At 37.8% G+C, this 23,583-nt stretch overlaps 2 protein-coding genes across 2 annotated transcripts; one reads left to right on the top strand and one right to left on the bottom strand.

Annotated features, from left to right (window-relative positions):
• Positions 1-13,955: 13,955 nt before the first annotated feature.
• mmachc (metabolism of cobalamin associated C) lies at positions 13,956-16,379 on the bottom strand. Its single transcript, XM_020918881.2, has 5 exons — positions 16,054-16,379; positions 15,711-15,908; positions 15,429-15,581; positions 15,176-15,352; positions 13,956-14,773 (listed from the first exon to the last, which is right to left on the bottom strand). Exons 1-5 carry the CDS (start codon positions 16,210-16,212, stop codon positions 14,591-14,593), a joined length of 870 nt encoding a protein of 289 aa, XP_020774540.2. The 5' UTR covers positions 16,213-16,379; the 3' UTR covers positions 13,956-14,590.
• Positions 16,368-23,579, top strand: LOC110154862 (BICD family-like cargo adapter 1). The gene is made up of 12 exons (XM_020918910.2): positions 16,368-16,443; positions 17,055-17,124; positions 17,316-17,352; positions 17,446-17,600; positions 17,689-17,770; positions 18,323-18,485; positions 18,873-18,946; positions 19,065-19,141; positions 19,236-19,336; positions 19,459-19,547; positions 19,646-19,801; positions 21,470-23,579. Exons 2-12 carry the CDS (start codon positions 17,059-17,061, stop codon positions 21,643-21,645), a joined length of 1,176 nt encoding a protein of 391 aa, XP_020774569.2. The 5' UTR covers positions 16,368-16,443; positions 17,055-17,058; the 3' UTR covers positions 21,646-23,579.
• Positions 23,580-23,583: the final 4 nt, after the last annotated feature.

The following is a 23,583-nucleotide window of genomic DNA, read 5'->3' as shown; positions in this document are numbered from 1 at the left end:
CAGTATAAGCTTTGAGCCAGTGGGTGTCGTCTATAAAAAATCATTCATAACACTGTGAATCTGTCATGTGTGGCTTTACATTAAATATAGCAGTCTCCTAAGTACATAGACTGAATAGACTACATAGTGGATGAGCCATAAGATTATAAGCATGCCCCCACTATTGTCCTTACCCCCTGAGTCTCCACCTGCTCAGCTCTCGTCACTTGATCCTGTCTACTGCTTTCTTTTTCCTTTCCACTCTCTCTCTCCCCCCTTTTTTTTCTCACCTCTCAAGCCCTCTCCTGCGTTCTCTCTCAGTTGTGGTGCCAGCTCCTCCACGGACCTCTGTAATCCCTGAAATTTGTCCCGCTCTGCTACTACCGCTGGACTGTGAGTGACCTTAAAAAGATGGCACAAAAGTTGTTTGTGCTCATTATCTGGTCTCATTATTATCTTCTTGTTCATAGGTGCCATCTTGAGCACTTTTCGTTACTTAAAACTTTCAAAAAATATTATTACAATATTTTGAAGTGTCATTGCTATGGTACAAAATTTTCGTCACTCTTAATCTCCTGGATAGGCATTGAAGTACAGGCCAGTTTTCTCATATGCATTAAGTCTCTCCGTACCTTCCTTGGACCACTTTAATAGATAGAGATCACTGTAGAATGGGAACATTGCACAAGAGCTGCAGTTTTGAAGGTCATTTAAACATCACAAAATTGCACTACTGAGCACATTAATCGTGAGGTTAAAATATCACCATCCATTATAAAAAGGTGTAACCATGGCAACAATTTATGTTTTACTCACATCTGTAAACTGTCAATAGCCACAATATCATACCTGATCAATGCAATGCTCAGAACACATTTGAGCTCTGGTTGAACATTTGTTTTCTGATCTAGTTATTTCTCTAAGACAGAAAGAACAGACATCGTATTGCAGTCAATCAATAATGCATCCTCCACATACTTTTGAGTCATTTTGTCCCAAATTGTACTTACTGATTATGAGGTAGTGCCCAAATACAGAGTCAGTAAAAATGCATGAGGAAGTGCTTCTTTCTGGTAAGCTTAGATCTATTCATACAAATAATTTAAGATTTAAGGTTAAGGTTTTGTCCAGGTACTCCAATTTCCTCCATCAAACATGTGCAATCGTCAAATATCTTCAGCGCAGCAATCCTGACCAAATGTTAAGAAATACAGGCTCTGTTTTTAAACTGTTTACCTTTTACAACAAATATAAAAAAATATGTGTCTTTACATATACTGTACATTCTAACAACATCAGCAGCAAAGACTCTGACCATAAATCTATACCTAACCTAGATGACAAAGATTTAATGTCAAGTTTTTAAAAAAGCTATAAATATTTGAAACTTTTCCTATGTTAAAAAAATACAAAGGAAAAGTTACCCAAAACAGTTTGCACAATGGTATAATGCTTTGAGAAGGTGTCACGATTAATATTCAAATCAGGTATAATGCCCATATCAACATCTGTTTATGCATTCCTTTGATGGTGACCTGTCTGACATATATAACCACACACACACAGTACACACACTCGCACACACACACACACACACACACACACACACACGGACACCCACACGCACACATTCACAGCACACACAGAATCGTGAGTATGACATTGTGAGCAGAGGAGAGGCGGCTGTCAGCAGGATTCCCTGGGCTCATCAGTGAAGGCTGAGACGAGACTGAAAGAATCAAGACCACAACCTTCCAGACAACCACATGGTCATTTTATAACTGCTCTGTGGGTTAGATCACACTTTGTGTATAGATGGCCATGTGAGGCCAAGATTATGATGACTCAAACAAAAATTGTGATTTAGACAGTACGTGAACATGCAGACTATGCCTTTTTTATGCACTTTTAATTTAACATGTTTTTTCTATAGTGGAGCTTTTAGTTTACTTATCTTACATAATAGTACAACTGGGTTCATATCATATCATGCTAGAATGCCTAACATGGCAAATGTATGTATTCAAACATTATAAATATATATACAAACATATATATACACAATTTGGAGGCATTACAATGTTCTTTTTTCTGTAAAGAGTTATCTACCTATTTTGTTTTATTTACACTTTCACTATTTAAATAATTTACTGCACCAAAACCGTGACCCTGTAGACAGGATCAAAGGAGGAGTGTTGTGGAGCTATATCAGTCCTAAATGTCTCTCTTTTAACAACCCTTTTCTCTTCCGCTCCCTGTTTTCTTGCTGTGTTCTGCCACTATGTCCTGTCTTCTGCTCCTACAAACCTACTTGTCTCAGTCTTGAGTCTTTCTGGCAAGAATAATGATTTTCTCTGTAGCATCATCAGGAATACTGCAGTGAAGTCGTCTTCATTTGGCACTGTACTGGCATAGTGCTGAAACTTTAATTCAAATCAAACCAACATTGCTATTTGAATGGTCTTATTAAGTAAGTCTCAAAGGTTGAAAACATTTAGGTAATCTCAGCAGATGACAACATTTCCCCTCTACACTGGATCTTGCTAACTATATACTTCTACAGACATGTTCAGAAATACATGCTACTTTTAGTCACTAACTCCACTTTTCAAATATGACAAAGTTAAAAAACAAGTAATTGCAAATCACAAAAGTACAGTAGCAATTAAAAACTCTATACGATTTTATGTCCACAAATCTTCAGGTCAAAAAAGATTAGACAGGAGGTGAGAAAGAGGGAACACTGAAGGTAACATGAGATTTCACCCCTGTCTGCTTTGGTTCAGAGGGTTGGTGTGCTAATGCTGATAATGGGACCACATTAGAAGCTTCTGCATGTTTAAAATCACATCAATTGGCTAACAGGAGCAGACAGGATAATATTACCGTGTGACCTGGTCAAAGGAGGCGAAAAACAAGGTATAGTATACTGTCAGTGTTTTGGTATAATTTGTATTTGTTTAAAAAGACTAAATAATTGCCAAAAACCTGTCTTAAATGACAACACAATATTAGAATGAGCCTGGATTTGAGCAGTTTATCTATACAAGTACTGGTGAGTATCAAATCTTGAACTCCTTGAATAAACCAGACAAATTTCTTCAATATCCATTTTATGAAGTGGCAAAATGGTCAGAGAGCATCATAATAGAGGAAGGGTGTTTATGCTTGAAGCTTACATCAAATAATGAGCAAATAGAGCCATCAGACATTTGGCTTCATGACCCCAAATAAACACTGCTGGAGGATATGGGTTGTGTCTCAAAAGGAAACAATAGTGCATGAGAAACACAATAAATCAACTTACAGACACAATTATAATGAGAGGTGGGTAGAGACACCAAAAATTGTACTGTTACTTCAAAATATTACTTGAGTATAAAGTAGTTGTCCAGGAAATTACTTCAGTAAAAGTTAAAAAAGTATTTGGTGAAACTAGAGTTGGATTAAGAGCAACTGTCTGGATATTAAAGGGACACTATGCAATTAATTTCTTTAAAAGTGACAGATTTTTATGATTTTCTACATGATATGAATTCTATCCAAAAGTTTGGCACAATTTATATGTAAGAAACACATTTTCTGAGGCAAACATGGTCTAACTTGTCATAGGCACGTCAAGTAAAAGCTACAGCGGGCTACAAACTACAATTTGGGTGTCTCAGTTGGAAGACACAAAAGTGAGCTTACAGTTGAAGTGAATGTCCCGTGTGTTTTGAACCAGCAGCAAACATCTCCCAAATGCTCGGTCACTTCCTCCACAAAGACCACACATTATGAAAAGATAAGAGACTGAAAACATCTCTTGTCTTCGGTGCCTCAGATTAAAGCTCAGAATAGCAGCTCCCTGTTCCTCTAATAGACTCCTCTCCCTTTGAGACTCATAGCTCATTACCACTGGATTGCCCCAAGGACCCCCCACTCCCCCTCATCCTATCATAATCACCCCACCCCTCTCAGCGTGACCCTTTGACTATAACTAACATCACTCATAAATGCACCAAAAATGTCCATAAAGTTTATTATAATGTTGTGATTTACGACTGGGAAGCAGAAAATATTCCATTCTTTCATGAAACTTGGATTGAAGTGTATTTGAGAACAAACACTCATCTTTAGTAGGTGAACAATCTTTGTGGTGGTTATAAGGGCAGTCACATCTCAGTCATTCAGCCCTCAGGCAGCTGTGGCTATATGAAACTTATCACAGAGAATGTGAATGAATGTGTGAAAAAGTGCACATGATAAATGCAACAGCTAATGCATAACTTTTATAAACACACTCTAGGTCAGGGGTCACAAAAATTTTTTCTCTGGCGGCCACATTATCACTCCTGATTGCAATGGGGGGGGCGGGGTTAGGTAAGATGTAAAATAGAATTAAACAACCCTGGCGATGCAGATTATATTCTTTGAAAACCGCCACACCTTCTTTACATATCAGACAAACTGCACGGTTCTTACACTGAATAACAAAATAATTGGTCGTCCCCTGTTCTTTGAAAACTCAGCACTTTTCGTACTTTAACACTCGCCATTTTGCTGCCCTTAACTGCACTACTGTAGAGGACCAAACAGAAAGACAAAGACAAGGTATAAAAATAAGTTTAAATTTAATAAAGTCAAAAAAGAAATAATTTAACAAAGGCTCTAATTAGGGAAATCATGAACAAAAAAAGTCGGGGCAACTCAAATCAAACTGAACAGAACAAAACTAATCCAACAACCCGACAAAGTAACAGGGGTGTTTAAATACTTGAGGACCAACTAAAGCTGAACACAAGAGGGGAGAATTACACTAAATAATTAACTAGAACTACTAACTTAATCACAGTAACAAGAAGGCATATAATTATAATACAGAAAATAATAAGTGATAAAGTGACCTTAAAGCAAACTAAACAAATTAACTTATTAAAGTGAACTAAATAGTGTTTCCCCTCCTTTGCTGATTTAATGATGGTCTTTCCCGAGGGTCCTCCATGTGGCACTCAAAAAACCCCAAAAAGAATAAGTGCAAATAAATAATTCAGACTTATATTAACTAAAATGTGTGCACCCAAATTAGAATATAAGTCTAAATAAAGGAATTAAATTATGTGTGATGTGATTAACTTAATGTAAATGAAATAAAATGAAATAATACTGACACTGTGGAGTGGTGGCAGAGGTATCCATCATAACTACATTACTCTGTGCATGTGTTGACTGTCACTGTTTGATCTCGAGTTTGTCAAATGATGAAAATTTTACAGCAAAGCTAGGCCTCTATTGATAATTTGCAGCTGACGTCATCAACATTCCCTGGGGTGTGATGCTAACTGCAGGCACTTCTCTGTCTGAAGCTCTTTCCTGAAGTTAGACTTTAATCCAAGCTTTGTTTTAACAATCTGACTACAAAGAGTCGGCTTAGCTGGAACAGGAGAGCTGATTTTGTCTTTTCTATCTTTCTGTCTTATCTTGTCTTTTTTCAAACATTAAACCCCTAAATGGGACCATGAACACTCGTATTGGTCACAGGCACCTAAAGTGTTGTTTAAATCAATTTAAATCAAATTTTAACATCAATGTCTTAAGGTCATCCTACCACCATAACATACTCTTCTGCACAATGTAATTCCCTTAATATTCAATAACCCGGATGAGACTGGCCTCCTGCTCCTCGGATCCCCTCTGTCCCAGTGCGCAGTGACTCCTGTCGACACCTTTCCAGATTTGGAGCTTTTGTGATGAGAATTCCCCACCTCAATCTTCCCTCGCTCCATACTTAACCATCCCAAGGGTTTTCCTCTGACTGACACACACGCAGTAATGGCTGGTTCATTCTCACTGCATTTCACACACACATTTGTTCTTGACTAATGAGGTCCCATCATTCTCTGCCTTTTCTCTTAGTCAGTGTTAACATTTTTATTCTGATGGTGTACTAGGGTGTCAAATTACTGTTATTAGAATGTCTTTGTGAATTAAATTAACACAATAAAGTGCCCACAGATTCAGATTCATGTTTTGACAGATTTTCAAAGGCATTTCTTTCTTCTCATATACAGAAATTATCACAACATACTGTAGTTATATCATTTTAGGCTGGTTTTCAAGTCTGCATAACAATCTGCTAAAAGACGTTTAAATTAGCCAGTAGTAGTAGTAGTAGTAGTCAGTATTAGTTCCAAGATCAGATAAATGATTGGGTTGTAGTAAAGGGTAACCTAATTTCAAATATTAGCTATTCAATCAAAGTTAATCACCTGTTCTCAGAAAATGAAAAGTCCAACAATACCGATAGGTGTCGTGAAGTGGAAAAGAAAAAGGAAGTGTCCCTGCCTTGACTTCTATCATGTGCCCTGGACCCACAATGAAGGAAAAATTGATGGATAGGTCAAATGAAAGGAGCCTTTTTGATACAGTATTTGCATGTTAAGAGGACATGTTTACTTGTCATTTCTTTCTAGTCTGGAAACCATAGCAACACATTTTAAGCTGCAAGAGTCTACCAAGTACCACTCACAAATATCTGAATGTCCAAATGTCTCATTTAAAGGGCCTATATTACACTGTTTTTTGATCTGTTATAATATTGTTTCCTCATTAAAAGAATCACTCAAATATGTGTGAATGAAACAAAATATAACTCCAGGTATGTTTTTGACGAGGTAACAACATGCTAACATGGCTTAAAGCTCACAAGAATTAGTTTTGTGTACTATAGGACCTTTATAGTCTGTGAAAGAGCACATCAGGACAACATAAGCCCTCTTTCTCTTGCCGTGACTTGTCCCTCTGTTCTTGAAGGGTCACCGGCTTAAACATGCAGGCAAATATGGCATCCACGCTTAGCTCGCATTTTTGGAAAAACACAAATAAAGGGTAGTCTTCACATAGCGTGCTGAGTCAACATTTTAAAGTGGGAGGTAATAGTGAAGTCTGAGTCAGTAATGGATGAACTTTGACCTGCGCGAGCCCTCTCTGGAGACACACGAACCTCAAACACAGCAGCACTGTTCAGCTCCGACTGTGACTTTGAAAATAGACTTTGTACGAGTGTTAAGTACAAGAGAAACTAACTGGAACAGATCACAACAGGAGCAGGGGAGTCAAAGTATACATGAAAACAAGAGCAAAGTCACTGCATGCTGTATTTTGTTTTTGATATTACAGTAAAGGTAAGGCACTAATTCCATGAGCCACAACCATATAATAAATATGTTTTTATTATAATCAATAACATTTTTTATGAATATGTAAATTACTGCACAATAGGTAGAGGATTGACATTGTATGCTAACACCAGAAGGAAAATGCAAACTTTAACCTTTACTTTAAGATCACTTGAACTTAAGACACTTTATAATTAGAGTGTGTCTCTTCACATGCAGAGCTATAGACTGCATTAAGGCTCATTAGTACACTGCGCCTCAGAAAGATGAGAGGACAGGGTATTTTCACCTGATTTTGCTCAGAGAAATAGTGATCCATCTGAGAGCAGGTGCTTGTGGCGTAAAGCTGACTCAGCTCACACTTCAGGCACATATTCACTAACTTGGAATAGTAGTCACACTTATTATAACATAAAGCCTTAACATTAAAGGTCCTATATTATGCAAAAATTACTGTGAGTTTGTTATATGTTTTGCATGTTAGAAGGCTATTACCAAATGAAACAGAAAACACATACCAAAATTCTTCTAAAGGGGCAAATGCGAGGAGCAGCAAGATAAAAGTGAAAAAACACTCAGATGGCCGATGTCCAAAAAGCTTTTTTATTTTCAAATAACGTTTCAACGAAAAAAAGCTTCATCAGATATTTTTCTTTTTTTGGACCACAGTGCACAAATGCTTTCCAGCCCAGGTGCTCATTTAGCCCTCCAATGAATTGGAGGTCCCAAAGTAAGGGCACCCAGGGAGTTCAGCCCACTCTATGACAAGAAAAAAAACAGACATCTATCTACCTTGTGATGTCATGAAGTGGTAGTTTTCAGATCATCATCACCTTTTACCCTTAGTGCAGTAGAGACTGGTAATTCCAGGGCTGAAATTATCCATAATGACTCTAGTGAATGTGTATGAAGTTTAAAAACACAGTGGAGCACTTATTACCATATGACATCACAAAGTGGAACACAATGTTTTCTGAACTCAGTCTAAATATGCAGATTTAGTGTGTTCAACATGTGTGAATGAAACAAAACATAACTCCATATATGTTTTTGATGAGAAAACAAACAACATTGTAACATAGAGTAATATGGGCCCTTTAAGACCAAAGGTGAAGTGAAAGGCGGCCAAAAAGAACAGCGGTGAATTTGATTGGACCAAAGGGCTCAGACTGTATTGCATGTTTCACGGAATGTAATAGATTAAGGCATCCATGCGTGATGACCCTTAACAAGAATAGGAAATCAAGGTTATTCTTATCTCCTGCAGCTGACGCATAGAAATAGCTGTTCTGTCAAAAGTCTGAGGCTAAGTGGGATAATAAAGCAATCAAAAAATACTGCCTTTGGCTCAATTCACTCTTTGACCTTTGACAAAAAGAGTTGAGTTGGTTCAGTTTAGAATGATAAGAGCAAACCTGTGACTGTGGAGAAAGTGCTGATGTGATGTGCACAGAGAGTGGGAGCTGGAGGCATCTCTCTGCTTTGACTCATTCATTTAGATTTTTCAAACTTTCGAACTTTTAGTCTATAGCTTTTGAAAACAAATCAGATGCACCAACAATACAAAGTTAAGTGACCATGTGTCATCAAATGTTCACAAATATCTAATATATTGGAAATGTTTCAGAGGAAGCATTAGCATTGGACTCTCACTTACATACAGTATTGTTGTAATCTTAAACGTACACTCCGCCACCTGGTTCTCTTTATGAAGATGTTGTTGCTTTGTGTGAAATATAAAACAGAATGGTAACAAACTCTATTTTGTCTTTAATTACTATTTGAATTGAAATTTTTGCCTCTCCACATCTGAAATGTAATTTGGCTTGTTAGCATTGCTTGCTTGTTTCCATTGAATTTATTGCTATACATTCTTGGCAAAACATCAACATCTCCATAAAGACAATCATGTGGCGGACGATCCATGTGCACTTTATAACTTTAACTTTAACCTGATAACACCTCATAACTTTTGTTCTAATGTCTTTCTTTTATCTTAAACATTTTCCTTTCTGAAGCAGCTGTGATGATTTCAACGTGATTCAGATCCTCACCAGACGAGCACTGCTACAGCTAAATGTAGGAGTACGGACATGAGTGGCTCTTTGCGTTGTAGTGCCCTTAAAGGCCTCTCCAGCAGCGAGCGCACTATTTATAAAAAGTGCATCAAAGCGTGGGAGAAGAGCATAATGTGATGTCAATATTTCACATGCTAGAAAACACCAATATCTACCATACTCTTACTATATAAACTTACTATATACTAAAACATGTCTATAGTAACTGTGTGTGTCTCTCTCTCTGTGTGTGTGTGTGTCTCTCTCTCTCTGTGTGTGTGTGTGTGTCTCTCTCTCTGTGTGTGTGTGTGTGTGTGTAGCTGAAGACACACATAAATGGTCTGGCCTATAATGGTCCCTATTTAAGATGTTAATTTCCTGTCCCCCGCAGGTGCCTGAGTGTTTGAGACTAAATTGCTCGTCAGCACAGGTCAATCCATGCCTAATGAATTTGTGCGTCCTGCTGTCACACACAATACTGAAATATCTCCTTAGGAATGTCAGGATTAATCAATTTTATAATTAATAGCGATTATACATAGCACTGCATTATTCTAAGATTGTTCAAAGGAGAATTTTAGAATACATCTTTGCTCCATTCATGCAAAGTGACAATGATTTGTAATAATTCTCATAAGAACACAGTGACACAATAGGTATGTCATTGGCACTCTGGTCTCTTCTACTTCCTAAATTAAACATGTGGCTCAGATTGGCCCATGGACCAGGACAACCTCTCCATCTGCTCAACAAGATTTTACTATGATAACTACTTGTATCTATAATGACAGACCCTTATCTTAAATATTGACACTACAGTTACACATTGTGGCATACCTATTCTCCTCCAATGAAATTCCACCAAAGACAAGTTAATATTTCAGTTTGTGGCACTTGGACTCCTCCATCTCCATTACACAGGATTTTTTACTTGGTAGTGATCACTTACTGCCCAACGCTAAACAGCCAATCAGAGAATAGCGTCAGGTGACTCTTGATTCAACTGCAACTAAACACTGCGACCTTAGTGTTACCTAAAGGTCACACACAAAGTACTGATCCAAGTAATGTCGACTTGGCCCTCTGGCGTCTTGGTGAATTGGCCCAAATAAAACTGGCTGAGCACTTCTGCCTCACAGCTAGGAGGTTCGCACTCTTCTTTTCCCAATTAATCCAAAACATACACCATAAGTCCAGAGTCACACAGTCAATAAGCTATAATAAGTGCATGTGCCTTTGTTAGGCTGTAATGGCCAATTTCTCATTCACAGAGTTGTGTCGATTATGCACCCTAATTAATAAAGTAATAATTACTTCGAAACTGGGTCATAATGGTGAAAATGAAAATGTGTGGAAAATATGTAAATTGTTCTCCCTTTAAAAATGGACCTGGCAAAGCAGATTGGATCTAGACAGAAATAAGGAAAAGGGAGATAGCCAAACTAAATTTTAATATTAGATCCCTAAATTACCTCAATTCATTAATGGACTGAGTGTATAAATCAAGTCATCAAGTCAAAAACATGTGTAAGTCAAATGTTAGTTATATGCCTCACCCACTGCACAATACACAGTGTCAATAGTGGCCGAAAATTAGCATAATATTTATTCAGGTCTCAACACCCCACAGCAGCCGTAGCTCTCAGAGTAGAGGCAGACATGATGCAAAAACCTCAAGGGACACCAATATATTGTCATACATCTGAATGAAGAAATGAAACAGAAGAGTGGGCCACAACAAATTCACTGAAGGCTGGTGAGGCCCAAGTGGAAGATTTAGAGTTGAAAGGGCTGTTACTCTGTGATGTAATACTTAATGCATAGCCATAAATTAGTCCTTAGCCCCATGTGTTCCTGTGCCACAGTAGCACGCAAGACATGTGAGTGACAGGGGATTGCAGTAAACACTAAGCAAAGCAAATCTCTGCAATTATAAATACTAAATCTATAGAGCGGCTGAAGATTTAAATATCCAAATTCCCCTAACATTGACAAGAAATGAATATGCTATGTCACTGCTAATTCTAAACATTATCTTTCCTTTGTATAAAAGATGCCCCTCCTTCCACCTCTAGTCAGGCTTCAAAAATTAGGGGGGCACAAAAAGTAAAATTGTTACTTTACAGTTTAAAGAGATTAAATAAGATGTTTTATATTACAGATGTAGCATTAGCAGAAGTATAATCTCAATAATAATAGTAGTAACGGTAACCAATGGCAAGTAATTTTCTAAGCAAAACCATTAATATTTTGAGGAAAAATCACAGGGGCACAGATAATATTTTATATATATTTGCCAAAGGGAGTGATTAGTGGGGAACAAAGTATTTTCCATTTTCAGGTCTATAAGTCCTTATGAAGTTATAAAAGGTCAGACTTGAATCATAGGCCATACTTCTCGATTTCACAGTTCACAGTATCATGTTCTCAGGAGACTCTCTAATCTAAAATGAAGGATTATGGGAAACCTTAGCCTGCTCTAATCCTACCCCTGTTCCAAGACAACCCTTTTTTTTTTGCTGACAATGAAAGAGATGTTATGATGTTGTTCCCCAAAAGATGATGTTTACTTACACAAACTCTTATAGAGGGACAAAATACATTAAGGCAGCACCACAGATTACTACTTCTGAATACTACTTCTGCCTACATCTAAATCTGCTATATTATATGATGTTAAACTAGTTTTTTTTATTTGAAAATAATTTTAAAAACATCTGTGGTTATCTTAAAGTGGCAAAGTCATTTTACATAAACCTCACTCAGAGCATTTTCAAAGCTTGAATGTCCGTCTTAACTGCCTGATCCAGTCTGATAACATGATAATTGGAAGTCTACCCTTGTGTCCTTGGGTGACCAACCACTGCACGTGCATTAGACTGAAAGTCAATGAGACTATGGTTACAAACGAAACTGGCTAATTATGTTAATCCAAGAAACTGATAAGAAGTGGGGTTTAAAAAATTTAAACCTCTGGAGACAAACTTGCAGCCGCAGATATTGAGTACGATACAGACAAAAAAAAAAATACTGAGCTGGTATTCAGGAGAAAAAATTACAGCTGCATTTTTAGTTGTAGTTCTACTTCAATAGTTAACAACTTAATGAGTGCCCAGTTATATCATTTTCCTTCTAATAAGTAATAACATAAAAATAAAATCTATTAGTCCCAACAACAACTACTAAACTACTTCAACAATACAGTACTGTACAGTACATTTTCCATTGGCAAGTATTTTAATACCAGTTAGACCTCACATTTGCAGATAGATTTTGGGCATCCCCCGCCTCCACTGTGCTCTGGTTCCTCTCTTGTAGCTGGTTTGCTGTTGGCCTTTCTGCTGCTCTCTTGTTAACTCATGTCTGTGGGCGGATAATGCTGCTTCACTCATCCACGACTGAATCTGCTCTGGAACACTGAGCTTTTCCTTTTCTCTGTTTCATCTCCACAGAAACAGGCCTGTTGTGCACAAATGTCATTATAAGACTGTGGTAGCTTTTAAAATAAAGCTTTGCCCATTACTGGACTAATGTTTTATTTTAACATTAATTTCCAACTGCCTTTGTAGTGGGGATACTTAATTTCACTACACAAAAACATCAACAATATTGTTTAAATTGGGCTACCTGTTCATTTTCAATAAAGAGTAAGGGATTTATACTTTTAACCGGAGACATCTAAGAGTGAGTAATAAGTCACTCTATGACCAGTTGCTCCTTTTATGCAACCACCCATGTTTTGGATTGGCCAAACAAACCAATATAGCTATAACTAGCTGGATAAAAGTGATAGTGCAGAAAAAGTAAAAGCTTTTCACACCAAGAGATTCTCCAGCTATATTTGTTATATTACCCTATTATTACAACATTACAACAATGCTGCATGTTCTCCAGTCCCTCCTAAACTACGTATTTCACATTTCCTTTCTCTATTCACAGAGACTAGCACAGGTGCCTCTGCAGTCCTGCAACAGAGCAGTGCAGCAGTGCCAAGAGTCAAGCTGCATTGTACAGAAATCCTGCAGGATCCTGAAGTCAGGGAGCCCCCTCCCACTGGATGTACTACGACTCTCCAAACCTCATTCAGCTGTGAAACTAAATGTGCACAACTGCAGAAGACTTAAGTTTACAACCTGACCAACTACAGGGCATCCCCTGGGGGAAATTGGGTTTAAACCAGCTTTCCACTCAGGCAGAGGAAATAAGCAATCTTCTATAACTTCCCAGCCTCAACAATGCCCTGCATCAAACCATACCTCAAAGATCAGCAAAGTGGAGAAACTGCAAAGAGGGCACTTTTGCAAAGTTTCTGTTGCTGCTGTGTCTTTTGTTGCCTAGTTTTGTGCATTAAGAAATCAATGAGCAATAAAATACACCTAAATTAAACAATGAAGTAAAACGTCAAGAAGGAGCAGTTTAAGGTAGTAGAAAGGTGAGATATGAAGTAACACAGAAGTGGGATGGAGCCAAAGTATCGGTGGGGGTATAATTAACTCCATGGTCTGTCTCTCTGCAGCCTGCGGCACACGGCTCTGAAATGCTGATTCAGTACACAGATAGACAGAATAGCACCGGAGAGGGGCGTGGGCTGAGAGGGGAGATGCAGTAATAGAGGAGCAAGATGAGGTGCAATGAGAAGATAATGTGACACAAACACTGCAGAACTATCTCACTAAATGCAGGACTTTTAATCATTAAGGACAAAAAAAACTGTTACCAAGAGCTGTTTCGCAGGGACAAAATTGAAAAGCATCACAATAAGTAAATTGTTTGATAATTATTTTATTGGCAGAGTCAGAACTTTAGACGTTATACTTGATGACGGTGATGATTTTGTTGCATAGCCGAAGATCCCGTTCGATAATGAGGGCAACAGTGACATCTACTGGTTAGTCCTTACATGTGCATGTCAAGTGTAAAGATTATATTTGGACAGATGAATAAAATCTGTCAACCCTAACAAACAGTAATTTGGCATTTCGCATTTTGCGCATTATTGGTCTTTAATTATACAAGGAAGCAGACCAGAAGCAGTTTAGAACTATAATGAAACAAGCTAGGAGTGTGAAAGACTGGCCTCCTGCAATTGGATCAATGCAGTCTATAATGACAATGAACAATCAAGCAAACCTGAAAAGAAAACACTGATGCACTGCAACAATATCAAGACTACAAGTAAGGCAACATATTATTTAGAAGAAGCAGAAGTGCCTGATTTAAAAAGCCCTGAATATGATTGAAGTATACTGTTAAACAGAGTGGTGTGAAAGGGACATAACATAATAGTTAATCTACTTTTCTAAAATCCAGTGTACTCTGAACTCTCTCTCCATACCCGATTCCCTTCTGTGTGCTTATATTGGGTAGTGCAGTAGTCAGTGCAGTAGTTCCCACAGGTCATCCATGCCCGTTTGCCAGTCTCTGTGTGTCTGAAGTCGGTTCACCTTCAGAGTTGTCTTTCTGTAGAAATCCCCAGGTCTTTAAAAGATCAATACGCTGTGCAGGTGGAGTGCTGAAATAGTCCTTCTGTTTCTCTGAGTAGATCTGGACTGGGCTGATGATGTTTCTGTAAGTCCAGTCCTATACCGTGATAAAATGGAAAAAGTGGAAATGAGAATTACAAAATATTGCTAACTGCAATGGTGTAAATGCAACACAAAACATTACAAATGTATTAGGGATCATTATTTGACTGGAAACTAAGTAATTTATGTATTTCTTTTTTCTATATTGTTGTTCCTGTTTTCTGAATGGGGATGAATGACCGTGTGTTATGATGGGTTCCAGTGGCTCTTGGAGGTCAGAACAACATAATCTCGTTACACATAGGATGCATGTTCCAATGGTCAAGTCATGTGCTATGGATGTATAATACAGTTTTATCACGATTTGGTCTTAAATTTCAGCTAACAACTATTAGTGTTGTAATATAAAAATGAAATGCCATTTTTTGTGCAGGATAAAACTACAGATGACCATTACCTGCCAATGAAAGTTGAAAGCCTCCAGTAAACGTATCCTGTCCTCTCTGGAGGGCACACAGTCGGGTGGATGAGGCTGCTGCAGTTCAGGACCTAGCGTCACATCTTCAAACACCAGCAAAGCTCTGATAGCAAACCAGCCTCCGAACTGTGGATGCACACACACTCCATACATCTTCTGCAAAGACAAAAAATACAAAGGTAAAGGTTGGGAACAAAAGTTATAAAGGTCCGAGCTGTGCACACAGAGATACCTTCTCCCCCCAGGGCTGCTCCGGGACATCAGACTGTTGGTAGTAGAAAGCTGCTCCTGAGACATGGGCTGCAGTTTGTGCCAGGAACTTTGGTTTACGACTTGGAAACAGCTCATAGTCATATCTTACAGCAACAGTACGATCTGAAAAACTCTGGAAATGACATAGGAAGAAAAAAAAGAAAAGAAAAGAAACAGCCACAAAAAATTACTAAAACAATTGACAAAAAAATAAAATAAAATAATAGATATGTATAACATGTTATCCTTTAATCTCGCTCACCCGTGAGACAGCGGAGGACACACAGTGCTTCACACACTGGTCTATGGGGTCAGACAGCCCCTGACAGGACTGCTCTTCCAGAAATGGCAAAAAAGCAAGTTCAAACATGGAAGGAGTACTGAGCACCACAACAGCAAGAGTGTCCTCTGGATAGGACAGGTGCAGAGAGGCAGGCAGCACATGATTATACCAACCAACCTGAAACGCCAGAAAAAAAGTTAAGAGACAAGTTTCTACATAACTACTTAGTTAGGTCCTAAATACTTTTAATTTAATGTTAAATACTGGTTTAAGTAAACATAGTAAATAAAACAGCGTGTATTGTATTTGTCGAATATCTTACCTTTAAAGGTTTTACTTCAAACCCCAGTTTACAAAGAGACTCTTGAAGAAGTTTGATTACATTTTCCACATTGACAGTGGACGCCGCCATAGCTAGAAGTACACACATTAAAACTGTGCATTGTGGGATATGAGTTGTTTGATTATGGAGAGTCAACATAAAATAAAGCTGTACGGAGAGATGACTTCACAGAACAAATTAATGTTAGTACAATTAGTAATCTACAAAAATGTGCTATAATATTGCTGAAAATGCACGCAAAGTTCGACATAAAGCAAATAACATGCTCCGTATGAACTACTTTACCCAGCAAGCACATCGCCCGTACGTAATACGTAATCACGTTGTTGTTTATATGCTCCTGAATTTAAAAGTGGATGTACGATTTTGGTAAGTACCCCACATAAATAATCGTTGTTGATATTGTGCTCACTCAAAACTGTTTGCTTTTTAAAACAACTAGACAACTGCATGATCTTTGCCCCATTTGGTTGCGTTTCTTTTTCTACATTCCTCTATGATTCCCTGCCATTTGCTGACTGCTACTACTGCTAACCCAACGCTCACTGAAATTAGCACATTGCAATCATAGCCTAAACCTTTAACCAAGCACTATGTTATGTTCGTAACGTAACTTAATAAGTTAATTATAGCCTACGTAATTATGTCCTGTTAGGATGTTTGTATCCCAAGAGAGGATAATGCGGTAATCCCTGCATTCGGCGTTAGGCTAACTTACTCAAAAAGATCACATCTTTCAATAAACAGCTGTGGTTCAATTTCTAAAATGAGTCAGATGGTGGTAATATAATCTCTGTCAAGGTGTCATAGATCGTAGCCTGGTTGTTACTCCCACAGTCAGCCACAAGACACGTCTAAAATTACTCTATCAGCCTACTGCTACAATGCAAAGACCACAGCAAAGACCCTCGGAAAGTAGGATAATCTATTCACAGCTTTTTTGTGACTTCCTCTGACTTTATATTTTTATTTTTTAACAGAGACATGAACTGGGACAGTCAACTGAACTCTATCCTATCAGTAGCAGACAGCAGCGTTGCTAAAATGAGGGTAAGTGTATAGTTATGTTCAGGGGAAGCTAACAATTAAGCATTAACAACAAAGGCCCTTTATTGTTAATGCTTAATTGTTATTAAAGGGTATACTAAAAGAAAGCAGTTGTTTGTAAAAGGGTCTCTAGATGGCAGCAGTTCTTTCTGTTATGATTTTATTGTCATTCATCTGATTTGTTTATTCAACAGGAGCGACTGACAAGTAATAAATATTCAAATAGAGAAGGTGCGTGTGATGTTTAAAATTCACTCCTCGTATTAGCTATGTAAGTTGTTTGGCAATATAATATAATTGCGTGTATTTATTTATTTTTTTTAGATTTGTTTCCAGTGAAAGAAAAACTTGACAAATCCAAATTTGATCTACCTGCCCGAGTCCCTCTTCACAGACAACTCTCCACTCCCGTCAGTCCAAATGATGTACAGTGGACCGACTTGGCTTCCATCCAGTCACAACTTCAGATACAGGGCCAGGTGTGTAATTATTTAACAGTGGAAAATGCAATTTGGCTTTCTAATATATGTGTAATAAATATGGAATAATTACAATGTGTTTTCTAAGGCAATAGAGTCTCTCACCAAAAGGCTGTATGACATGGAGAGAGAGAAGCAGTCACAGCAGTGCCTAATACAATCGTTACAAGGTATTGTCATCCTAACTTTATTCTGGGTCATTCATTGTATCAGAAGTGCAGTGACACACCCCTCTCTCATTGACACCATTGTGAAAAAGTTTCATTTTAAGATAGGTCATTTTGATATGAAATCCCTTGACAAAAGAGAAAATGGCACTGACACCCATGATTATAAACACTGGCTTCTCTACTATTATTTCATCATATTTCTTAATGCATTTTAATATAATTTGCTTAAAATTTGCACTCTCACACTAATAGCTTTGAAAAGGCAAGAAAGTTAATATTGTCCAAGCATTTTCACCAAAGTTCAGTTGGATTTAACTTTCTCATTCTGTGCCTATCTCACTTCTTTCAGCAACTTCTTGAATACATTGATATCAGCTCCCTCTAATTAAAAACACATATCTGAAACAATGCTTTCTAATTTGTTTGATAGGCAAGTGGACATAGGAGTGCTATCTTACCCCACTATAAAACACTGTTAATTATGCACTGGGTAATCACTATTCTCCAATGCTGCCAGATGGAAAAAAAGTCTTTTGTCCTTAACTTTCCCAGAGGAAGTGCACAGACTGCGTGAGGACCTGAGGGAGAGAGAGGGTCTGTGGCAGGAGCAGAGTCCAGGGGCTGAGCACAGGATGGAGCAGTGGAGGAGGGAAGTGGGTCGTGAGCTCAGCAGTCTCCGTGGACACATCACCAGGACAACGTCATTGGAAGAGAGGTACAAATCACAGTGTGTTATGAGTGGAGAAATGCATGATTTTGAAAGGTAGATATATACCCAGGAAGTCACATCAAAATCCTTATGTGAAAGAAATGCCAAATTCTGAGAAGAGTTTCTTTATAATAGGCCAGTACCATGTAATCCTTGGCATGTTTTGGATGCCTCCTGTATCCTGCTACAGAACAGTCACATGCTGTTACAGTGATATTTTTTTACTCAGAACAGAATTTGCCTGAATATAATGGTAAGATCAGAATTCGTCACAGAAAATTGGGTGATAGGGGATTAGCCTACTGAGGAATTATGATATGATGATGATATGATTGTATGATGTGAACTTCATCATATAAGTTTACAATACACATTTGTTTTATTTATTTTTAGTTTCAGTTCAAAACTTCGTAGAGAAGAGGTGGATCACCTGCGCAAAGAGGTGGAGCAGCTGAAAACCAGGCTAAGTGAGTGACAATATTATTCATTATACCTAGATTTGCAAGACTGCACATGTCCAAACTACTCTTCAAAACTGCGGACACACTTAGTCTGGTATGTAACATTTGCTTTGGTGTTTGACAGGACGGCACGAGGAGGACGCGTTCCTCCAGCAGACAGAAGCAAGAGAGAGCAGGCGGCAGTACGAGCATAGCTGTAAGGTACGCTGCATGTCACTCAAATCATTACATTATTCAAATGTGTGGACGCAATGCTTTTATGTCTCAACTGTTTGCCTCTGTGTGCTGTTATCAGACGTTGGAGGAGCTGACAGACAGTTATAGGATTCACAGCACAGATTTGGCAAAGACGGCCTCTCAGTATTCTCACACACAACAAGAAGTTCATCAGATCAGGTAAATGGGAAAATTATCAATTTTCATTATTCACTTAATTTGCTTTTCCAGTATTTTTTCCCTCCCCAGTATATGATTTGGTGATATTCAAAATAACTTTGATTACATGTTATTTTAAACAGAGCAACAGTTTCAGAGCTGAAGGATGAGGTTAGAAATCTTGTCCTACGTGACCGTGAGCCCAGTCCTTTGTTGTCAATTCACTCAACTGGTGTGTATTTAACAAAGCATAAACCCGGAAAATGCAGAAATAAGTTGAGGAATATTCGTACTGCATTTAACTAGGCAACATTTCTTTGTTTTATTCAGGTAGTCCACTGCTTCAAATCCCTCCCATCCAAAACACACCAAAGGCTCGAGTTGATCGGCTCCAGGCAGACTCTGACTCAGAGGACTTCAGCCCAACACCAAGTTTAGCTGAAATTAGCTCGGATGACCTGTCATGGCTGGAAGAGCATGATCCAAGTGAGAAATTTGCTAAAAGGATATTGTGTTAATTAATAGAAAACAAGACAAAGCCAGCATTTAATGAATGACAGCGTTCTGTTCAATCATTCCTCAGGTCATTCATTAAATTTGGGAGTAAGTGTGCAAGCTTTGTCTCGTTTTCTCTGTTCACTGTAGTAGCCAAGCACCAGTGATGTGCACATACTTACACTTTTTATCATGCTCTGTATGAATCACTGTCTCAAAATATACACAATAACACATGAATATAAATTAGGGGATTGCCAGACCATACTTAATGTATTAAAATGCAAAATGCCAAACGGGACAAACCCTAAGGTGATCTAATATAACGTAATACATAGGATTACAACTTGGGTCATACAGTCAAACATTATACAGTAGATGCAAAATATGTACAGTTCAAAGTACAGACGGCTGAGTCTGATTTGAATTAGATAATGTTCACATGCCTTCTGTCCACAAAGATTGGTAATGGCATGAACACCATTTATATTTTGGCTCATTGTCCGTAAATGTTAAGTCGGTACACCAGATGGGCTCACTGTGATGACTGTTTAACAAGACCAGACGTGTACGCTCCCCTCCCGTCCTCCCCCACACATCTGCCCCAGTGTCCCCTTGATTCATGTCATTACAACTGACTCACTACAGTTTATTAAAAATACAATATGTGTGATTGTATTTTGCCAGTGTATGTAGGTTACAATCAATTCTCAATTTTCAATGAATTTGTGCAGGAATTTAAATGTGTTTCCTCACACTGACTTAAACATTTATTATATTTTCTATATTAACCTCTACTGCAGGGGTATCCAACCTTTTTCCTCCAGTGAGCTACCTTTACAAAACGAAAATACCAGAGAGCTACAAGTTTTATCAGTCACAATAACCTAGTATTTTAAAATGCCACAGCAAGCCTTAAATGAGGTACAGTTAGATGCCTATAAAATATGAACCATTATCCATTTATTAGTGTACAATGTTGCGCATCAAAATAATACATGTACAATGGTAATAGGCATTTAGTTTATCAAATTTTACTTATTCAGGACAATACATATAATTCAGAAATCCCTTGACAAGCTACTTGAAAGGGGGTGGAGAGCTACTGGTATCTCCCGAGCTACAGGTTGGAGACCCCTGCTCTACTGAATATTCACAAATGTTTATCTTCATTTCAAGCTTTATTTGTTGGTTATCTTCACTCATAGCTACACTGTCACTTGAGAGCCCTATGCTTCCTGGAATTTGTATGTAAATGGGCACTTACGTCACCGCTGGGACTGAAGTTTATAATTCTGCCAGGAATAGATTACAATCTTTGACCTGAATGTTTCCCAAAGTGCTTTGGGACCTGAAGACAGTTAATTTCACCACTGTAATTCAAACACACAGCTCATGATTGTTAGTGGAATTTTGAGTGGTGTTTCCAGCCAATCCAGTAAAATTAAATGAGCACACAATGGTCAGAATAGTTTTTATTGCCATTGTCAATGAACTAAAAAATAAAGCAAAATAAAATAACACAAAGAAGTGAACTGTCTCCTGTGTAACTAGTACAGGATACTGTTGGGTCAATCCATGCTTTTTCTATCTATACTCAGGTAAAAGATTTTTATATAACATTTTTATCTCCTCTTCTCTCCTTTTATTGTTCTTCAGCTCCGCAGCAGAAGCCTCGGGCACGACTGAGCATCAAATCCAGGCGCAGTGACTTGGACGGTCTGGGCTCTGATTTAGACGATGATGATGATGACAATGATGATAATGGTAATGGTGATAATGATGTTGATGATGACCCAGATTTTGGATCTGACCTGAGTCTCAATGACCTTTGACCTGTAGATATGCAACGGTTTTTAAGACTAGCAGAGGCAAGCTCAGTTGTGAAAGCAAAATATAGAGTATAATTAAAATCTTGCAAGGAGGAAGTGATAAGACATAGCAACAAATGCACATGTATTAAGCAGTATTTCAAGTTTTTGACAAGGGTTGGTACAGTTAAAAACCACTGTCTCTTTGCTGTAGTTTAGTGTAATGCTGGAGTAGAAGTAAATATTTTGAATAGTGGTCAAGACACAACCCAACCATACAGTGCTGCATAAAGAAATGAAGGACAGAACTGTGGTGAAGATATTTTTCATACATAGTAGTATTTATGTCAGTACTTCTCAAGCGTTGCTTTGTTGAAAACAACCTTATTTTGTCTTAAAGTGGTTTGTATTAAAAAGGAATATCTTTAAACAAAGCGTATCATAAATACTGTATGTTGACCACCATAGGCCAATACCTTTTATCAGTATGTACAAAAAGGTCTAACATTGTCATTCTTCTGAGAAATTCAGAACTATAATGAAGACAAGTCTTTTTAAAGAATATAGTTAGAATGAATGACATAATATACAGTGTCTTCCAAGAGGAAAAAGTAATGTCTGACAGAATGCATATGCATACATTTATTTGAAATGGTACTTGAAAATGTGACTTCATTGTATTTTACTTGAATTGTGTTTCTTCTGCATGAAAACTATTTGATGACTTGAGACTTAAGAAGTTAATGTATTTTAAGAATTTATGGCTAAAGTGAAACAAAGACAGCTTGCTAATTTAAACAAACAGAATAGTTAATATGGGTCTTAAAACATCAAAGCATTGTTTTTGGCAGCTCAGATGTAGGCCGGTACAACGAGATTAAAAGTTAAAAACCGTTGGTAACTGTCAAAAACCACAAAGGCTCTATAACTGTCTCCACATGTAAAAACAAACTGAACCGACATCTCATTAAAAAACATAGCCTATTGTTTAATGCTCCCTTTGAAAAAAGTGCAATACATCTTTCCCAAAGTAACTACAGATATACTCTTATTTTTGGTACAAGGATTCAGGGGGATTTGATGAATATTTAAAAACTCTGAATAATGCCTTATTTGCTGACACACCCTCGGCACCAATACTGTTCATTGTAGATAAGGGCTCTTATGTTCAGAAAGTTCAGACTGTTCAATCAAAACTATACAATGAATGTCAACTGATGTCTATGCTACAGTTACCCAATTGTTAGTATTGTTTGCCTGCATGAAACTAGCACTGCTGTTGGTTTCTGGCTATAATGCATGTAACTGTATATTTTAATGGTTATACGGAATGTCAAAATCTATAATATATAATGTATAACAATGAGGAATCCAATATTATAGCTACTGAGTTCATGTGTTGTCATGTGACCTACATTAGCTGTATTTTAATCCAAACTAAATGTATTTAACCTTTGAATATGTTGATGATACTATTGCAAGGAATGCCATATTGTCATTTTGAAAACATTTTAGATACTATGAATGTCCTAAATGACGTGATCCACCTCCACATGGGCCTGTAGTCTGCCTGCCCTCAGTGCTAGAAGCTCCTTATGCTGCCGTGTACATGACATGAATCACACTGTGCAAAGCTTCGTATCAAGCTGTTAAATATTTCAGCTCCAGCATCTCCCATTGAGACCACCACACAGCTCAGAGCCGCAGGGAGCAGACCACTGGGGGAGATGTTAGCAGAGTCGCACACACTGAGGCTAACCACATCTGACTGCATAATTGGACCAGACTGGAGTTTACTGTGGGTTATCAATAGTGTAAAAAGGGCTGAACTATGTATTGACACTGAGTAGTCAATGTATTTTGTAACAAGTCTTACATTGTATTAACTATTGTGTGGTCAGATAGACAGATGTTTGCACTTTACTGCATCTGCCAAATAAAACACTAACCACAAGTAAGATT

Source organism: Boleophthalmus pectinirostris, unplaced genomic scaffold, assembly GCF_026225935.1.
Source record: "Boleophthalmus pectinirostris isolate CB_2022bp ecotype Guang Dong unplaced genomic scaffold, ASM2622593v1 HiC_scaffold_7, whole genome shotgun sequence".
NCBI classification, from domain to species: domain Eukaryota; kingdom Metazoa; phylum Chordata; class Actinopteri; order Gobiiformes; family Gobiidae; genus Boleophthalmus; species Boleophthalmus pectinirostris.
The sequence above is the reverse complement of the archived record's forward strand: the minus strand, read 5'-3'. Positions and strand labels throughout refer to the sequence as shown.

Excerpts from the sequence above, each read along its gene's own strand:
- mmachc (XM_020918881.2), bottom strand. The coding sequence starts at position 16,212 with ATGTTGACTCTCCATAATCAAACAACTCATATCCCACAATGCACAGTT. Across the intron at positions 15,909-16,053 it reads TTGAAGTAAAACCTTTAAAG|GTTGGTTGGTATAATCATGT; the intron begins GTAAGATATTCG and ends CTGGCGTTTCAG. Across the intron at positions 15,353-15,428 it reads AGCAGCCCTGGGGGGAGAAG|AAGATGTATGGAGTGTGTGT; the intron begins GTATCTCTGTGT and ends TTGTCTTTGCAG.
- LOC110154862 (XM_020918910.2), top strand. The coding sequence starts at position 17,059 with ATGAACTGGGACAGTCAACTGAACTCTATCCTATCAGTAGCAGACAGC. Across the intron at positions 17,771-18,322 it reads CCTAATACAATCGTTACAAG|AGGAAGTGCACAGACTGCGT; the intron begins GTATTGTCATCC and ends TAACTTTCCCAG. Across the intron at positions 19,802-21,469 it reads GCTGGAAGAGCATGATCCAA|CTCCGCAGCAGAAGCCTCGG; the intron begins GTGAGAAATTTG and ends ATTGTTCTTCAG.